The 16,557-nt window shown below is 52.0% G+C and overlaps 1 protein-coding gene across 3 annotated transcripts in view; it reads left to right on the top strand.

Moving 5' to 3' along the window:
• Positions 1-16,557, top strand: part of LOC140467203 (sphingomyelin phosphodiesterase 2-like) — a 63,710-nt gene that overhangs the window by 17,945 nt on the left and 29,208 nt on the right. For 2 of the 3 annotated variants that reach the window (XM_072563411.1, XM_072563412.1), the window contains exons 3-6: positions 7,959-8,055; positions 9,925-10,001; positions 11,143-11,236; positions 12,025-12,114. In XM_072563411.1, coding sequence (XP_072419512.1) covers positions 7,959-8,055; positions 9,925-10,001; positions 11,143-11,236; positions 12,025-12,114 — 358 coding nt within the window. Of the gene's footprint in view, positions 1-6,701; positions 7,030-7,958; positions 8,056-9,924; positions 10,002-11,142; positions 11,237-12,024; positions 12,115-16,557 lie in introns of those variants that run through there. The other variant, XM_072563413.1, reaches the window with a different exon arrangement.

Raw genomic sequence — 16,557 nt, 5'->3', positions numbered from 1 at the left:
TGCAGAAAAGTGGAGTTGAAGATTATCAAATCAGCTATGATCTAGTTGTACCACATCATTAGTGCTCATTGGGGTCTACCATAACCTACCCAAACTTTATTAGATCCTTGGTCCAACCATGGAGTAAAGAACTGCATTCCAGAAGTGAGGTGACAGCAACTTCCTTTAACAGCAAGGAACCAAAGTGGGGAAACAGAAGGCAGGAACAGGCAACAGTAACTCTTCACTGGTTGGAACCATAATTAGCATGAAAAAAGGTAGCTGTGGTTGTTAGAAGCCAATCATCTCAGTCCCAGGACGTCACTGTAAATGTTCCCCAGCAAGATGGATACCCCTACAGTCTTCAGCTGCTCCATCAAAGACCTTCCTTCCAACACAAGCTCAAAAGTGGTGATGTTTCCTCATGATTGCACAATGATCAGTTCCATTCATAAATACTCCATTATCAAATTAGTCTGTGCCTGATGCACCAAACATGGACAACACTCAAGCTTTGGCAAGTTGAATGTACACACGTGTCAAGACAAGAGAGGACCTAACCATCTCATCTTTGATATTCAATGTCAATGCTGTACTATTACAGAATACCTTACCGTCACCATCCTAGGCCACTGTTGACCTTAAGCATAATTGGGTGGAAACATAAATACAATTGGCTACAAGAGCAGTTTAGATGCTGGGAATTCTGCATTGAATAACTCACCTCCTGGCTCCTCAAAGCCTTCAATTATCTAAATCAGGAGTGTGTCATAGAATCATACTGTACAGAAGCAGCCATTTGGCCCATCCAGTCTGTACCATCGAAGATATACTATAATCTTATACTAGTCCCACCTCCTACCACTAGGCCCATAGCCTTGAATTTTATGACATTTAAAAAAAACCTTGGATGAGCACTTTAAGGTTGCGAGGTTTCCAGCCTCAACTACCCTCCCAAAGCAGTGCATTCCAGAACTCCACAACCCTCTCAGTGAAAAAGCTTGTCTTCAAATCCCCTCAAAGCCTTTCACTTTAAAATTACTCCCTCTTCTTATTGATCCTTCATCTCGGGACAGCAGTTTTTTTCTGTCCTGTCTGCCCATACCTCTCATAACCTTATTCAACTCTTTCCCCCTCCCCCTCCCCCCCCACTCAATCTTCAATTCTCCAAAGAAAACAACCCAAGCTTATCCAGCGTTGCTTCATAGCTGAAATGTTTCATTCCAGGCAGCATCCTTGTGAATCTCCTTTGCACCTGCACCATTGCAAACACATCCTTCTATAGTTCTGAACAGTACCAACATGACCTCCATGATCTTATAATCTATGCCATGACTGATAAAGGTAAATGTCCTAATGGCCTTTTTAACTAGTTTATTAACCTATCCTGTCACCTTCAAGGATCTCTGGATAAGCACCCTCTGTTCCTCCTGAGCTTTTAGGGTCTTGCCATTTATTTGAATGTTCTTTATCTCGTTCCTCCTTCCAAAGTGCATTACCTCACGTTTGAGGTTTAAATTCCATCTGCTATTGATCTGACTAATCTATTTCTCTTCTACTGTAATCTACCACCTTCTTCCTTCTGTCAACCACCTGACCAATCTTTGTGTCTAACTTACTTACTCATCCCACATTCTCCACTGCATTATTTATGAATATCACAATCAGTTAGGTTCGCTGCGCTGATTCCTGTGCTACAGCACTGCACACCAGGCCCCAGTCATGCAAACCTCTCCAGCAGACCTCTATCTCCTGTCACTCGGCCAATTTTGGATCTAGTTACTCTGGATCCCATGAGGTTTTACCTTCTTTATCATTTTCACATGTGGGACTTTGTCAACGGCTTTACTCAAATCCATATAAATGATATCAGCTACCCTATCCATACCTAAACACTTAGTCATGTCCTTGAAAAATTCCACCAGATTCATTAGGTATCACCACCCTCTGACAAACCCATGCTAACTATCCCTGATCAAACCTTGCCTTTAAATGGAGATGAATTTTCTCCTTCACTATTATCTCTAATAGTTCCTCTGCTAGTGTGGTAGAATACTGTCACTTCCCTGGATGTGTGTGCCTCCAGCAACACGCAGGAAGCTTAATACTATCCAGGACAAAGCACCCACTTGCAAGACATCCTGTCTACCACCTGAAGCCACCACTCCCTCCACCGCAGGTGTACAGTGACAGCAGTGTGTCCCATCCACAAGTGCACTGAAGTTATTCATCAAACCTTGTCCAGTGTCAGGTCCCAAATCCACATCTCAATTATCTGCCAGAACAAGGGCAGCAGACTATGGAAACATCACTCCCTGCAAGTTCCCCTTTAAGCCACACCTTATCTTAAACCTATGCAACCATGTCACTCTTCCTTCACTGTCACTGGGTCAAAATCCCTTCCTAACAGCACTGAGTGTAGCTGCAGCACATAAGCAAAAGTGGTTCAGCACTGTTTCCTGAGCAAATATAAGGATGGTCAATAATTGCTAGTCTTGTCAGTGATGCCCACTATCTCATGAGTTAACAGAATAAATGTTGTTTTTCCTGAGTTTGCTAGCAATCAGGCTTATGGGGTTAACTTTTGGAAGATTTGAGTCAAATAACCTCTCATTTCATTGTCTTTAAACATTCTGCAGCATTTGACAAAGGGAAATATATAATCTCCAAAGTAATCCTAAATAATTTCAGTGATTTCATGAAACTCCTGCATTACCATGACAATTCAGAGTGATGCATTCACAATTGATGTAACTGAGGGGTTGTTTGGTAATCCTGATTTTATTGGGCAACTGTGCTAATGATCTTGTGATTTGGGCAGCATGGTGGCTCAATGGTTAGCACTGCTGTGTCTCAGCACCAGGGCGCAGGTTTGATTCCACCCTTGGGTGACTGCGTGGAGTTTGCATGTTCTCCCTATGTCTGCGTGGTTTTCCTCCCCCAGTCCAAAGATGTGCAAGTTGGGTTGATTGGCCATGCTAAATTGCCCATAGTGTCCAGGGATGTGCAGGCTAGGTGTGTTAGCTATGGGAAATACGGGGTTACAGGGATAGGGTAGGGAGGTGGGTTTGTGTGAGATGCTCTTCAGAGGGTTGTTGTGGACTTGATGGGCAGAATGGCCTGCTTTTCACCCTTTTGGGATTCTATAATTCAGTAAGACTTTTACACTGTCAATGAGCAACTGCTGAACAGAAGTGGCTATATGAGAACCAACTGTGTTCCGAGATGTATTTAATTACATGGAACATCAGGGTGTCACCTGATCCCTACACAACTTGAATTCTGCAGTGTCAGTTTGCTATTCCCTTTCACTGCCTCTTGGTCCAGGCAATAAGTGTTGACAGGCTATATAATTGTAAGGTGGCAAGTTGGCAATCACGAGCAGGTACCTGGTTTGACTTACTTGCTTTCTTCACTCACGAATGCCAGCCTGCCCTGCTGAATGCAGTAGCTGCTGATTTTATAAGAATAGAGATGCACTCACTAATCAGTTTGTGTGTTTCTATTCTTTCTTTGTCGTCAGCAATCACTCAGTAATGACTATGGTTGTCCATCTAATGAATTCCCTGTCACTGGCCGTAGGTTCTGTGGGCCTTGGTGGCTGATGAACCCAATCGTAGAGCCGCATCTCTGACCATGCATTCAGGAGGTGGAAGTGGTCCTTAGTGTTGACATCACTGGCATTCTTTTCTCTGGTTCCACTCGTCAAACAGAGCTGAATACACATACTGCAGGAAAATTTCGCTGCTTGGAAACGTGGAACACAAAAAGCCCTTTGCAACTGCATGCTGCATTCTCTTGATTTATGTCATTAGTTTAGACAGAACCTTTAGCAATGCTCATACAGTCCACAGGTCTCGACATCATGGGGCTATTTCCAGATACGGACTGACAACTCTATCAGGAGAAAGTGAGGACTGCAGATGCTGGAGATCAGAGCTGAAAGTGTGTTGCTGGAAAAGTGCAGCAGGTCAGGCAGCATCCAAGGAGCAGGGGAATCGACATTTCGGGCATGACTCTCCTGCTCCTTGGATGCTGCCTGACCTGCTGCGCTTTTCCAGCAACACGTTTTCAGCACTGACAACTCTATCAGTCCTCTAAGAACCTCTACTAGTTCTCTGTAATCAAGAAAGCTTAGTTTCAATCCGCAATATTGCTGATTCTGCATTCATTTTTCTGCCAATCCTGTGTGTCCAAATGTTGCAATGCCTCTTACACAATCAAACATTACTGGGTTTTCCTGGTTTCTGTGACTACGTAATTGAAGGTTGGATTAGAGAATTGCAACAGCATACTTTTCTGTATTAGCCACATCCTTCTGATAATGGTGAGCACTCAACAAACATTGCAAAAAAGCAACACGGCAAGCGTAAGATAAAAGCAATTGTCACATCTCACTGGGTCAGGGGCCTAGAGATCAAGCCCAACTACTCCTGGAGTCATCACAGAAGTTAAATTTTTAAAATGTAGGCAGCATTTCCTAATTTACCTATCTTTTAGACCCAGCTTGACGGGAAGTGGACCAGAGTCGAAGAGTGGCACTGGAAAAGCACAACTGGTCAGGCAGCATCTGAGGAGCAGGAGAATCGACATTTCAGGCATAAGCCTTTCATCAGGAATGAGGCTTTAGGCCAATGGGACTGAGATAAATGGGAGGGGGTGGGCTGATGGGAAGGTATCTGGGAATGTGATAGCTAGGTGAAGGTGGGGGTGAAAGTGATAGGAGGGTGGAACAGATGGGTGGGAAGGAAGATAGACAGGTAGGACTGTTCGAGAGGGTGGTGCCGCATTGGAAGGTTAGGACTGGGACATGTTGCTCCCGATGTTGTCTCCTTTACATTGGGGTGACAGGACGCCAACTTGCGGATCATTTCAGAGAACATCTCTGGGACACTGCACCAACCAACCCCACCACCCTGTGACCAAACACTTCAATAACTCCCCCCCCCACTCCAGCAAGGGTGTGCAGGGCCTGGGCCACCTCCATCGCCAAACCATAACTACCTCACACCTGGAGGAAGATCACCTCCTCTTCTGCTTTGGGGCCCTCCAACCACCCGGGATCAATGGAGATTTCACCAGTTTCCCCATTTCTTTTCCCCCCACCCCCCCACCCTTCCCTCACCTTCTCCCAGTCGCAACCTTCCAACTCGGCACCACCCTCTCGAGCAGTTCAAAATATCCATCTTCCTTCCCATCTATCCACTTCCTCCTCTCCGACCTATCACTTTCACCCCAACTTTATCCACCTATCATATTCTCAGCTCCCTTTCCCCCATCCCCAGCCCCCTCCCATTGATCACTCAGTCCCTTGACGCACAAGCCTCATTCCTGATGGAGAGCTTATGCCAAAAACATTGATTCTCCTGCAACTTAGATGCTGCCTGACTGACTGTGCTTTTCCAGCGCCACACTTTTTGATTCGATCTCCAGGATCTGCAGTCCTCACTTTCTCTTCGAAAGTGCACCAGGTTCTGTACTTAATCCAAATGCCTATATATTGCATCTAACTAGATAAAGCCACAGGTAAATAATTCAAAACTAATGTCACTCAGAGCCTTTAGGGAAGGAAACTCAACTTTACCTGGTCTGGCTTACATGGGATTGCAGACCAAAGCAATGTGGTTAACTGCCCTCGGGGTAACTAGGTAAGGGCAATAAATGCTGGCTAGCCATTGATGCCCTCATCGTGTGAATTAATTTTTTTAAAAACCGCCAGTGTATAATTCTATCCCAGATTGGCCTTGAGGAGGTAGCATTGAGCTACTGTATTGAATTTGATTTGATTTATTATAGTCACGTGTACCTAAGTACAGTGAAAAGCTTTGTTTTGTGAGCTGTACAGGTAGATTATAGCAAACAAACACATAGACATCATAGCGCGTTTAACCAGAGTGGGGTATACACGTTACACTGCACAGGAGATGCACAAAGAAGGATCAATATTATTTGAAGTTAGAGAGTCCACTTATTAGTTTAGTAACAGCAGGGAAGAAGCTATTCTCGAACCTGTTGGTATGCATGTTCAAGTGCCTGATGGGAGAGGTTGGAAAAGAGGTTTGATGTTAACAGCCTTTCTGTGGCAACGAGAAGTGTAACTGGCTTCCACGATGGATGGGAGGTTGGCTTCCATGATGGTCTGAGCTGTGCACACAACCTTCTTTAATTCCTTATGCTCCTGGGCAGAGCAGTTGCAGTATCAGGATTCAGATAGTATGTATCTGTCAAGGTTGGTGAGGCTCTTTGTGGGCATGCTGAATTTCCTAAACCACCCAAGGAAGAGGCGCTGTTGTACCTTCTTCGCTGTTGCATCCATTTGGGAAGACCAAGGCAGGTTGTTGGTTATTGTCACTCCTAGAAACTTGACGCTTTCCACCCTCTCCACCTCTGCTCTGTTGATGTAGTTAGAGGCGTGACCTCCTCCTTTCTTCCTGATGTCAGTGATCAGTTTGTTTTGTTTTGCTGACAGTGAGAGTGAGATTATTATCATTGCACCATGTCAGCAACCCCTTATCTCCGTTCTGTAATCTGACTCATCATTGTTTGATATCCGTCCTACCATGGTGGTGTCATCAGCAAACTTGGAGTTTAGCTATGTCGTCGTGGGTGTACAGGGAAAATGTATGGGGCTGAGAATGCATCCTTGGGAGGCCCCCCCCCCCCCCCCCCCCTCCAACTGTTGTGGAGAAGGTGCATTTGTTTGTCTTCACTGATGGTGGTCTGTGGGTCAAGATGCTGAGGATCCAGTTGCAAAGTGGGGAGCTGAGACAACCGTCAGTGTGGTGTAAGTACACCCATAGTATGCTGTAACAACTGTTGAAACCAAGGAGCTTGTTATGCTACCTCAGGAGGCAGTTATAAGTCAGACACTGAAATGAAACAAAGAACTGTTGATGCTGAGGATCTGAAATGAAAACCGAAATCGCTGGGGAAACAGCAGTTCTAACAGCGTCTGTGGAGAGAAAGCAGAGTTAAAATTTCGAGTCCCATGATCTTTCAGTTCTGACGACTGGATCCACATTTAGTGTATTGCTCCAGCAAATAATGGAGGTATGAACGCTTATGTGAGTTTGTTTTGCAAATATATGAAATCCCACACTCTAGCAATAACGTGTATTTATAGAACATTTTATGAGTTTAAAAAAAAATCAGTGTGAAAGAAAAATGACTGGAGACGCTAGAAATCTGGAATAAAAATGGGGAGTGCTGGAATCCTCACCCACTGTACAGAGGGATACAGAGTTAACATTTCAGATTGATGCTCCATCAACAGAAGGAGCAAGAGTTAAAAACTTGGAGTGGTTTAGGGAGGACATTATAGAATTTCAAGCCGAGCCAATTGGTTTTCTGTACTGTGTAGTGTATCACAAGCTATGTACCAACAAGGTTGATCAATAAAGTCCTAAAGGATGGCTGAAATCTGAGTTCAGCTGCCTCTGTACAAAATACTATTCTTTCCTTCACACCTGAGTTAGAAAATGATTTAATTAAACAAAAAATCTTTCCTGAAGATTTTGTTCCCTCTTGGAGTGACTTTCCACCAACAGGTGAATAAACCATTCCAAGATGTTATAATCTAAATAATCAGCCTCTGCCATCCAAATTCAGAAACATTTGGTGCACTGCTCTCCCGCATGCCTCCAGTCATTTTATTTCTTGCCAACTTACCTTACCACTGCTACCTTAAATGAGTAATAAAAAGAACGGGATGTTAGAGCTAATCATTTAATCGAAATGGTTTTGACATTAACAGTGATGTTAGTGACTCTTCACCTTTCTCTTTTTGGAGACTGGCAATCCCAAGTAAGTCTGCTCCATTCAGTTCCCCTCCCTCAGGAGGCCAGGCAAAAACTGTAGTTTCTTCATTTCATCTTTCCATCTCCATGTTGGAAAACTGCAGGCAGTGCTACACTGATTGTACTGATGTATATATTTGGTGTAAAAGTGACTGATGACAATCTGCTTTCTGTCTTTTCCAGGGGAATCCGTTACCTTAGCAAATGCTGCAGGGAGCGTTATGAAATGATTGCTCAGTTACTGAGTCAGGAGAGGTATGATGTCGTCCTGCTGCAAGAGGTGGGTTTAGTCTTGCCTGTCAGGCCGCCCTCATTGTTTTACAGCAGTTCTGCAGTCAGCTTTGTCCTTCCAGTTTTATGTCAGGCTTTTGGGGTCTGTTATGGGCATGTGTCAATGTGAAAGACAAGGAGAGAAACCGTAAACTACCATAGTAAATGCCCCTCTCATATTCATTGCTAGGGCACCATGGGGTAGGGAGCAGCGGGGGAGGTCGTCATAACACAGTGACTGACTGGCTGAGGAGAAAAATGTTGAAGAGTGATCTGTATTAATGGATGACTATCAAACTTCCATGAAATTGCACGAATAAACCTAAATTAATAAATGTGATCCGAGGTCACACTCTTGGAGTCGCCCAGGCTATTTCGCACTAGTGTAGGATTTCTTATTGTATTGTAGCAATGTATGTTAACCCTGACACTCAGCTGAGTTTCTGATGGCAAAGCATATTTATGTGCCTCTCATATTCCATGCTGCAAAATCCAGAGACCCCTTAACTCCTGGTTGCATTGAGTGAAATAGGCAGGTGATTGCCCAGTTTTAGTTTTCATTTATTCATGGAATGCAGAGCTTGCTAGCAAGGCTGTGATTTATTGTCCAGTCCTAATTGTCCTTGAGAGAGGGGTGGTGAATCACCAACTTTAATACAATAGAGAGGTTTACTGTACCCTTTCATAGGACAGTTACAAATCAACTTCATTGTTGTGGAACTGAAGTCACATGCAGGCCTTCTGCAGATAACATCATTACTGAAGCAGATGGGTTTTCACAAAAATTCAGTTATGATCACCATTTCTGATACTTTCTCTTGATTCCAGAACGATTTAATTAATTGAATTTAAATTCCATTTGAAGCCTGCAGGATATTCCTGAATACTTTGTAACTGTCACGACACCAGTGGGAGCAGCTGGGAATGTGCTCTGAATTTGCTTCCAGTCGGTAACAGACATGAACCAAATGACTGAAGGTGGGGATTATAAAAATACAGGACAGTAAACTCTCAAAACGCTATAGAAATACAGTTTGACCACGTGTCTCAGAAATGTCTCGAGTCACTTCAAACAGAATTGCTTAGTTTTGGGTTCAGAAACTTCAATCACTTGAACATTAGTTTGTGCATCACAACACCCCACAAATAGTAATGAAATGAAGAGCCAATTTTATTGGTGAGGTTGTGAGAGAAGTATTGGTTGGAGTCCAATGAAAATTCACTCTTTGTCATCACTTAATCTCATGAGGTTGAATTTTAGTTGAGTAATTTACCCAATAATTGGCACGTTCAGCCATGCAATACTATTTTTCATGTAAACTGCATTAATAGATAATGCACTGAAATTATAAAAAGCTAATCCTTCTGCCCTGTCGGTAAGCTAGTTGTTAGCCATGGCACTGTGGTAGCACTTTCACCTCTAGGTCAGAAATCCTGTCGCAGTCACTTGAGCACATAATCATATTTGACGCTGTGTTGCAGTATAAAGAGCGCACCACACAGTCAGAGCTTTCCTCCTTCGAATGAGACTTTGTATGGTGGCCTCCTCGGATGGAAATAACAATTTCATTGGATTATTTTAAAGGCAAGCAGAGGAGTTCTCCTTCATGCCCTACCCAAAATTTACCCATCAACGGATATCAGATTTTCTGATTGGTTATCATGTTATGGTGTTTGCTGTAAACAGAAGAGCTGCTGCATTTCCAACTTTCGCTGCAGGAATTAAACTTCAAAAACCCTTATTGGTTGTGAGGCCCTTTGGAAGGTACAGAGAATGCAAAAGGTGCTATTTAAATGCAGCTTCTACAACCTAAATGGAGCTGACATCTCAAAAAGCAAAAGAGTAGAAATAAAAGCTGGATGTTATTTTGTTTTGCAGGTGTGGAGTGAACAGGATTATCACTTCTTGAGAAGCAAATTGACAAGTACCCACCCTTATTCAGTGTATTTTAGAAGGTATGCAATTATGTCTGTTCCAAGAGAATCTCAGATCAAGGCATCTTCTGCCTTTTGAAAGGCACTGCTAGACAGAACTGCAAACAAAATTATACACTGCACACAACCAGATGAGCAAAGAACATGAGGGGGTGGATCAGTATGAATCTGAACAGGTCGTGATTTATTTTTTTAAAAGTCAAAGCATTCAGGGCTTTACTGTCATTCTCTCGGAATGGGTTGTATTGTAGGAAGGGCAGTGGTGAACACTGGGACTGCTGTACATTTCCAGTCGGTTCGGCTTGATATCATGCCAACAAAGAATGGTGGAGATAAACAGAACTTCTCTGTCAACAAGAGAATTGGGCACAGAGCAGAAACTTAGCCATGTCTGACCGAGTGGATAAAGTTCACCAATAAATTGCACTTCACTTGGCGCCTCATATCAGAGGTCTCCATTTTGATGTACTCCATGGCTGTCTTGTTTGTGAATGGTGGAACAGAGGCTGGGATTGCTGGTGTACAATACTGGTTTAGGAGTGTAATATTTTTGAGTGGTGAGAGCAGTGCTGGGTGTTTGGGAGCCTCAAAGTAGATGGTTCACCCAGAGAATTGAGGGGGCATGGATACCCGGCTGATCTTGGTGGCAGTGTCTCATTTCATGAAAGGGTGCTCCATCCCTGCAAAGGCATAAAGGTGGGGATTCTCTGGGAAGAAGATGCATTGAGTCTGTGGGCAGGGTACATGGCAGTCTGTGGGATGGGATGGGGAGGTCTGGAGGCAATTGACAATAAGATTACATCCATGGACTCCTTCCAAGCCCTTAGGGATGTGCATGGGGGCACTCCAGCTCCTCCTAAACCTTGAAGATCAAAAAGAAGTACATTTGCAGAGTTAATTTGGTCTTTTCTGACCAGTTGGCACCTCTGACTGCAATCAGAGTGTCAGGCTGCAGACTGTGTGTGATGTCCTTGACATTAAGCACTGTGATGTACTTGGGGGCGGGGGGCATGCTGTATTTGGACTAAATGATGATTCCTGTTTTTGTGCTTTTTGTTTGTCATGAGTGAGAACAACTGAATTTTGAAATGAACATTAAAGCTGATGGTTCTGTCTGATCATTGACCAGTATTTAGAATGTGTTTCATTGACTGTCTTTCAGTGGAGCTATAGGAAGTGGACTCTGTGTCTTCGCCAGATACATAATAACTGACTCCTTCCTCTACCGCTACTCCCTGAATGGTTATCCTTACAAGGTACGGTGGTTACGTTTTGGGCAAGAATCAAATCAGTATCGAACTCCTAATCAATGGGATCTTGCTTGTTGGTAGTGCTTCCATTTATCTGGTGCAGTTTGTGTTATGAAGTTTCCCAATGACTCGGCTGGTTCAGGGAGCAAGTCACAAACACGTACATTCAAGAGGATCTCCAATGTTTTCTTTGTTCATTGCTGAATTTGGCCTAGATAGGGATAGGATGCCTGTAACTAACTGAACTGGAGAGAGGATGAGGTCACGTTCCACATCTCTGTCCAGTGATATTTATATTTTTGGGCAATATTTTGCAATGATTTGAGATCCCTCCAATTGCTCAAAAGGTCGACAGGTGTAAAACACTGTAGATGCTGGAAATCTAAACTAAAAGCAGAATGTTCTAGGTATGCTCAGTGGGGCTAGCAGCACCTATGCAGAAATTTAATAAGCCTTCCCAGACTCTACAACCAGCATTTGGTCAGCATGCTCCACTGAGATGGGTTTCCATTAGGGGCTAATGGAGAGAAAATTAACAGGAAAAGGAAAATGAAAGACTGTATCTATTCTGTACAGAGCAAAGTATTTGTAACATATAATCTGCCCAAGAAATTGTTTGGTGGGACTACAAGCAATGTTTGGCACTTCTGAGATGCAGCCAGTCCTGCGGATCCTCTGGGAGCAAGGTCTCAGCAGACTTCTATCCAACTGCATTGCCACGGTGATAATGCAAAGATTCTTTTACAGGTCAGTGGTGCTCTGATGGAAAACTAACACACGGTCCTGTCTTTTAGTTGCACCATGGTGACTGGTTTGGCGGGAAATCTGTCGGCTTAGTTATTCTGAACATAAAAGACCTTGTCGTTCACGTCTATGTCACACACGGTAAGTGGGAATTGAGAATTCCGGCTGGCTGTGTGTTGGTGAGAATGGCAATGTAAACAGCAGGTCGGCTGCCTAGCTGTCTCCATGCATGAAATCACAGCCTTCTAACAGTATCTGTCTGCCTGTCAGCGGTTGCCATATGGTGGTCAAGCCTGCTTCTCTCACAACAACGACTTCATTGCTTCTGTCACTTTCTCTGTTTTGGATCATGCTTGTAACCTCCCTCATCCCCCATTCCCAGGTCGCTCACTGTCTCATCCTCCCATCTCTCTCATCACAAGTCTTCAACCCAGCCCCTCCTGCTCTCATTCTCTGTCTCTTGCCTTTTGCACTGCGCGCTCTCTCTCTCTCACTCTTTTACTCTCTCTCTCTCACTCTCTTTCACACTCTCGCCCCCTCGCGCTCTTTCTCTTTTTTTTCCTCTCTTCCTCTCGCGCGTTCTTTCTCGCTCTCTCACTCGCGCGCGCTCTCGCTCGCTCGCTGTCTCTTTCTCTCGCGCCCGCGCGCTCTCTCGCTCCCTCGCGCGCCCGCGCGCTCTCTCGCTCCCTCGCGCCCGCGCGCTCTCTCGCTCCCTCGCGCCCGCGTGCGCTCTCGCTCCCTCGCGCCCCGCGCGCGCTCTCGCTCCCCTCGCGCCCGCGCGCGCTCTCGCTCCCTCGCGCCCCGCGCGCGCTCTCGCTCCCTCGCGCCCGCGCGCGCTCTCGCCCCCTCGCGCCCCGCGCTCTCTCTCGCCCCCTCGCGCCCGCGCTCTCTCTCTCTCTCTCTCGCCCCCTCGCGCCGCGCGCGCTCTCTCGCGCGCGCGCGCTCTCTCTCTCGCCCCCTTCGCGCGCGCGCGCTCTCTCTCTCTCTCTCTCGCCCCCTCGCGCGCGCGCGCGCGCTCTCTCTCTCTCTCTCTCGCCCCCTCGCGCGCGCGCTCTCTCTCTCTCTCTCTCTCTCTCTCTCTCGCGCGCGCTCTCTCTCTCTCGCCCTCTCGCGCGCGCGCCCGCGCTCTCTCTCTCTCTCTCGCCCCCTCGCGCGCGCGCCCCGCGCTCTCTCTCTCTCTCTCGCCCCCCTCGCGCGCGCGCGCTCTCTCTCTCTCTCTCGCCCCCTCGCGCCGCTGCGCGCTCTCTCTCTCTCTCTCTCTCTCTCTCTCTCTCTCGCGCGCTCTCTCTCTCTCGCCCCCTCGCGCGCGCGCCCGCGCTCTCTCTCTCTCTCTCTCTCGCCCCCTCGCGCCCGCGCTCTCTCTCTCTCTCTCTCGCCCCCTCGCGCCCGCGCTCTCTCTCTCGCCCCCCTCGCGCGCGCGCCCGCTCTCTCTCTTCCCCCCCTCGCGCGCGCGCCCGCGCTCTCTCTCTCGCCCCCCTCGCGCGCGCGCCCGCGCTCTCTCTCTCGCCCCCATCGCGCGCTAGCCCCGCGCTCTCTCTCTCTCGCCCCCTCGCGCGCCGCGCCCGCTCTCTCTCTCTCGCCCCCTCGTGCGCGCGCCCCGCTCTCTCTCTCTCGCCCCCTCGCGCGCGCGCCCGCTCTCTCTCTCTCGCCCCCTCGCGCGCCGCGCCCCGCTCTCTCTCTCTCGCCCCCTCGCGCGCGCGCCCGCTCTCTCTCTCTCGCCCCCTCGCCGCGCGCGGCCCGCTCTCTCTCTCTCGCCCCCTCGCGCGCGCGCCCGCTCTCTCTCTCTCGCCCCCCTCGCGCGCGCGCGCCCGCTCTCTCTCTCTCGCCCCCTCGCGCGCGCGGCCCCGCTCTCTCTCTCTCGCCCCCTCGCGCGCGCGCCCCGCTCTCTCTCTCTCGCCCCCCTCGCTCGCGCGCGCGCCCGCTCTCTCTCTCTCGCCCCCTCGCGCGCGCGCGCCCGCTCTCTCTCTCTCGCCCCCCTCGCGCTGCGCGCGCCCGCTCTCTCGCCCCCTCGCGCGCGCGCGCCCGCTCTCTCTCTCTCGCCCCCCTCGCGCGCGCGGCCCGCTCTCTCTCTCTCGCCCCCTCGCGCGCGCGCCCGCTCTCTCTCTCTCGCCCCCCTCGCGCGCAAGCGCCCGCTCTCTCTCTCTCGCCCCCCTCGCGCGCGCGCCCGCTCTCTCTCTCTCGCCCCCTCGCGCGCGCTCTCTCTCTCTCTCTCTCTCTCTCGCCCCCTCGCTGCGCAGCGCCCGCTCTCTCTCTCTCGCCCCCTCGCGCGCGCGCCCGCTCTCTCTCTCTCGCCCCCTCGCGCGCAGCGCGCCCGCTCTCTCTCTCTCCGCCCCCTCGCTGCGCGCAGCCCGCTCTCTCTCTCTCGCCCCCTCGCGCGCGCGCCCGCTCTCTCTCTCTCGCCCCCTCGCGCGCGCGCCCCGCTCTCTCTCTCTCGCCCCCTCGCGCGCGCGGCGCCCGCTCTCTCTCTCTCGCCCCCCGCGCGCCCGCTCTCTCTCTCTCTCGCCCCCTCGCGCGCGCTCTCTCTCTCTCTCTCTCGCCCCCTCGCGCGCGCGCCCGCTCTCTCTCTCTCTCGCGCCCGCGCGCGCTCTCGCCCCCTCGCGCCCGCGCTCTCTCTCGCGCCCGCGCTCTCTCTCTCTCTCTCTCGCCCCCTCGCGCGCGCGCGCTCTCTCGCAGCGCGCGCGCTGCTCTCTCTCTCGCCCCCTCGCGCTGCGCGCGCTCTCTCTCTCTCTCTCTCTCGCCCCCTCGCGCGCGCGCGCTCTCTCTCTCTCTCTCTCGCCCCCTCGCGCGCGCGCTCTCTCTCTCTCTCTCTCTCTCTCTCTCTCTCTCTCTCTCTCTCTCTCTCTCGCGCGCTCTCTCTCTCGCCCCTCTCGCGCGCGCCGGCCCGCGCTCTCTCTCTCTCTCTCGCCCCCTCGCGCGCCGCGCCCGCGCTCTCTCTCTCTCTCTCGCCCCCTTCGCGCGCGCGCGCTCTCTCTCTCTCTCTCGCCCCCTCGCGCGCGCGCGCTCTCTCTCTCTCTCTCTCTCTCTCCTCTCTCTCTCTCTCGCGCGCTCTCTCTCTCTCGCCCCCTCGCGCGCCGCGCCGCGCTCTCTCTCTCTCTCTCTCGCCCCCTCGCGCCCGCGCTCTCATCTCTCGCCCCCTCGCGCGCGCGCCCGCGCTCTCTCTTTCCCCCCCGCGCGCGCGCGCGCGCGCGCGCTCTCTCTCTCTCGCCCCCTCGCGCGCGCGCCCGCGCTCTCTCTCTCGCCCCCTCGCGCGCGCGCCCGCGCTCTCTCTCTCGCCCCCTCGCGCGCGCGCCCGCTCTCTCTCTCTCGCCCCCCTCGCGCGCGCGCCCGCTCTCTCTCTCTCGCCCCCTCGCGCGCGCGCCCGCTCTCTCTCTCTCGCCCCCTCGCGCGCGCGCCCGCGCTCTCTCTCTCTCGCCCCCTCGCGCGCGCGCCCGCTCTCTCTCTCTCGCCCCCTCGCGCGCGCGCACCGCTCTCTCTCTCTCGCCCCTCGCGCGCGCGCCCGCTCTCTCTCTCTCTCCCCCTCGCGCGCGCGCCCGCTCTCTCTCCTCTCGCCCCCTCGGCGCGGCGCGCCGCTCTCTCTCTCTCGCCCCCTCGCGCGCGCGCCCGCTCTCTCTCTCTCGCCCCCTCGCGCGCGCGCCCGCTCTCTCTCTCTCGCCCCCTCGCGCGCGCGCCCGCTCTCTCTCTCTCGCCCCCCTCGCGCGCGCAGCCCGCTCTCTCTCTCTCGCCCCCTCGCGCGCGCGCACCGCTCTCTCTCTCTCTCGCCCCCTCGCGCGCGCGCCCGCTCTCTCTCTCTCGCCCCCTCGCGCGCGCGCCCGCTCTCTCTCTCTCGCCCCCTCGCGCGCGCGCCCGCTCTCTCTCTCTCTCGCCCCCTCGCGCGCGCGCCCGCTCTCTCTCTCTCGCCCCCTCGCGCGCGCGCCCGCTCTCTCTCTCTCGCCCCCTCGCGCGCGCGCCCGCTCTCTCTCTCTCGCCCCCTCGCGCGCGCGCCCCGCTCTCTCTCTCTCGCCCCCTCGCGCGCGCGCCCGCTCTCTCTCTCTCGCCCCCTCGCGCGCGCGCCCGCGCTCTCTCTCTCTCGCCTCGCCCCCTCGCGCGCGGGCCCGCTCTCTCTCTCTCGCCCCCTCGCGCGCGCGCCCGCGCTCTCTCTCTCTCTCTCGCCCCCCTCGCGCGCGGCGGCCCGCGCTCTCTCTCTCGCCCCCTCGCGCGCGCGCCCGCGCTCTCTCTCTCGCCCCCCTCGCGCGCTGCGCCCGCGCTCTCTCTCTCGCCCCCCTCGCGCGCGCGCCCGCGCTCTCTCTCTCTCGCCCCCTCGCGCGCGCGCCCGCTCTCTCTCTCTCGCCCCCTCGCGCGCGCGCCCGCTCTTCTCTCTCTCTCTCGCCCCCCCCTCGCGCGCGCGCGCCGCTCTCTCTCTCTCATCGCCCCCTCGCGCGCGCGCCCCGCTCTCTCTCTTCGCCCCCTCGCGCGCGCGCCCGCTCTCTCTCTCTCGCCCCCCTCGCGCGCGCGCCCGCTCTCGTCTCTCTCGCCCCCTTCGCGCGCGCGCCCTGCTCTCTCTCTCTCGCCCCCTCGCGCACGCGCCCGCTCTCTCTCTCTCGCCC

Source organism: Chiloscyllium punctatum, chromosome 45 (genome assembly GCF_047496795.1).
Source record: "Chiloscyllium punctatum isolate Juve2018m chromosome 45, sChiPun1.3, whole genome shotgun sequence".
NCBI classification, from domain to species: domain Eukaryota; kingdom Metazoa; phylum Chordata; class Chondrichthyes; order Orectolobiformes; family Hemiscylliidae; genus Chiloscyllium; species Chiloscyllium punctatum.
Note: the sequence above shows the minus strand (reverse complement) of the source record. Positions and strands in the feature narration are given on the sequence as shown.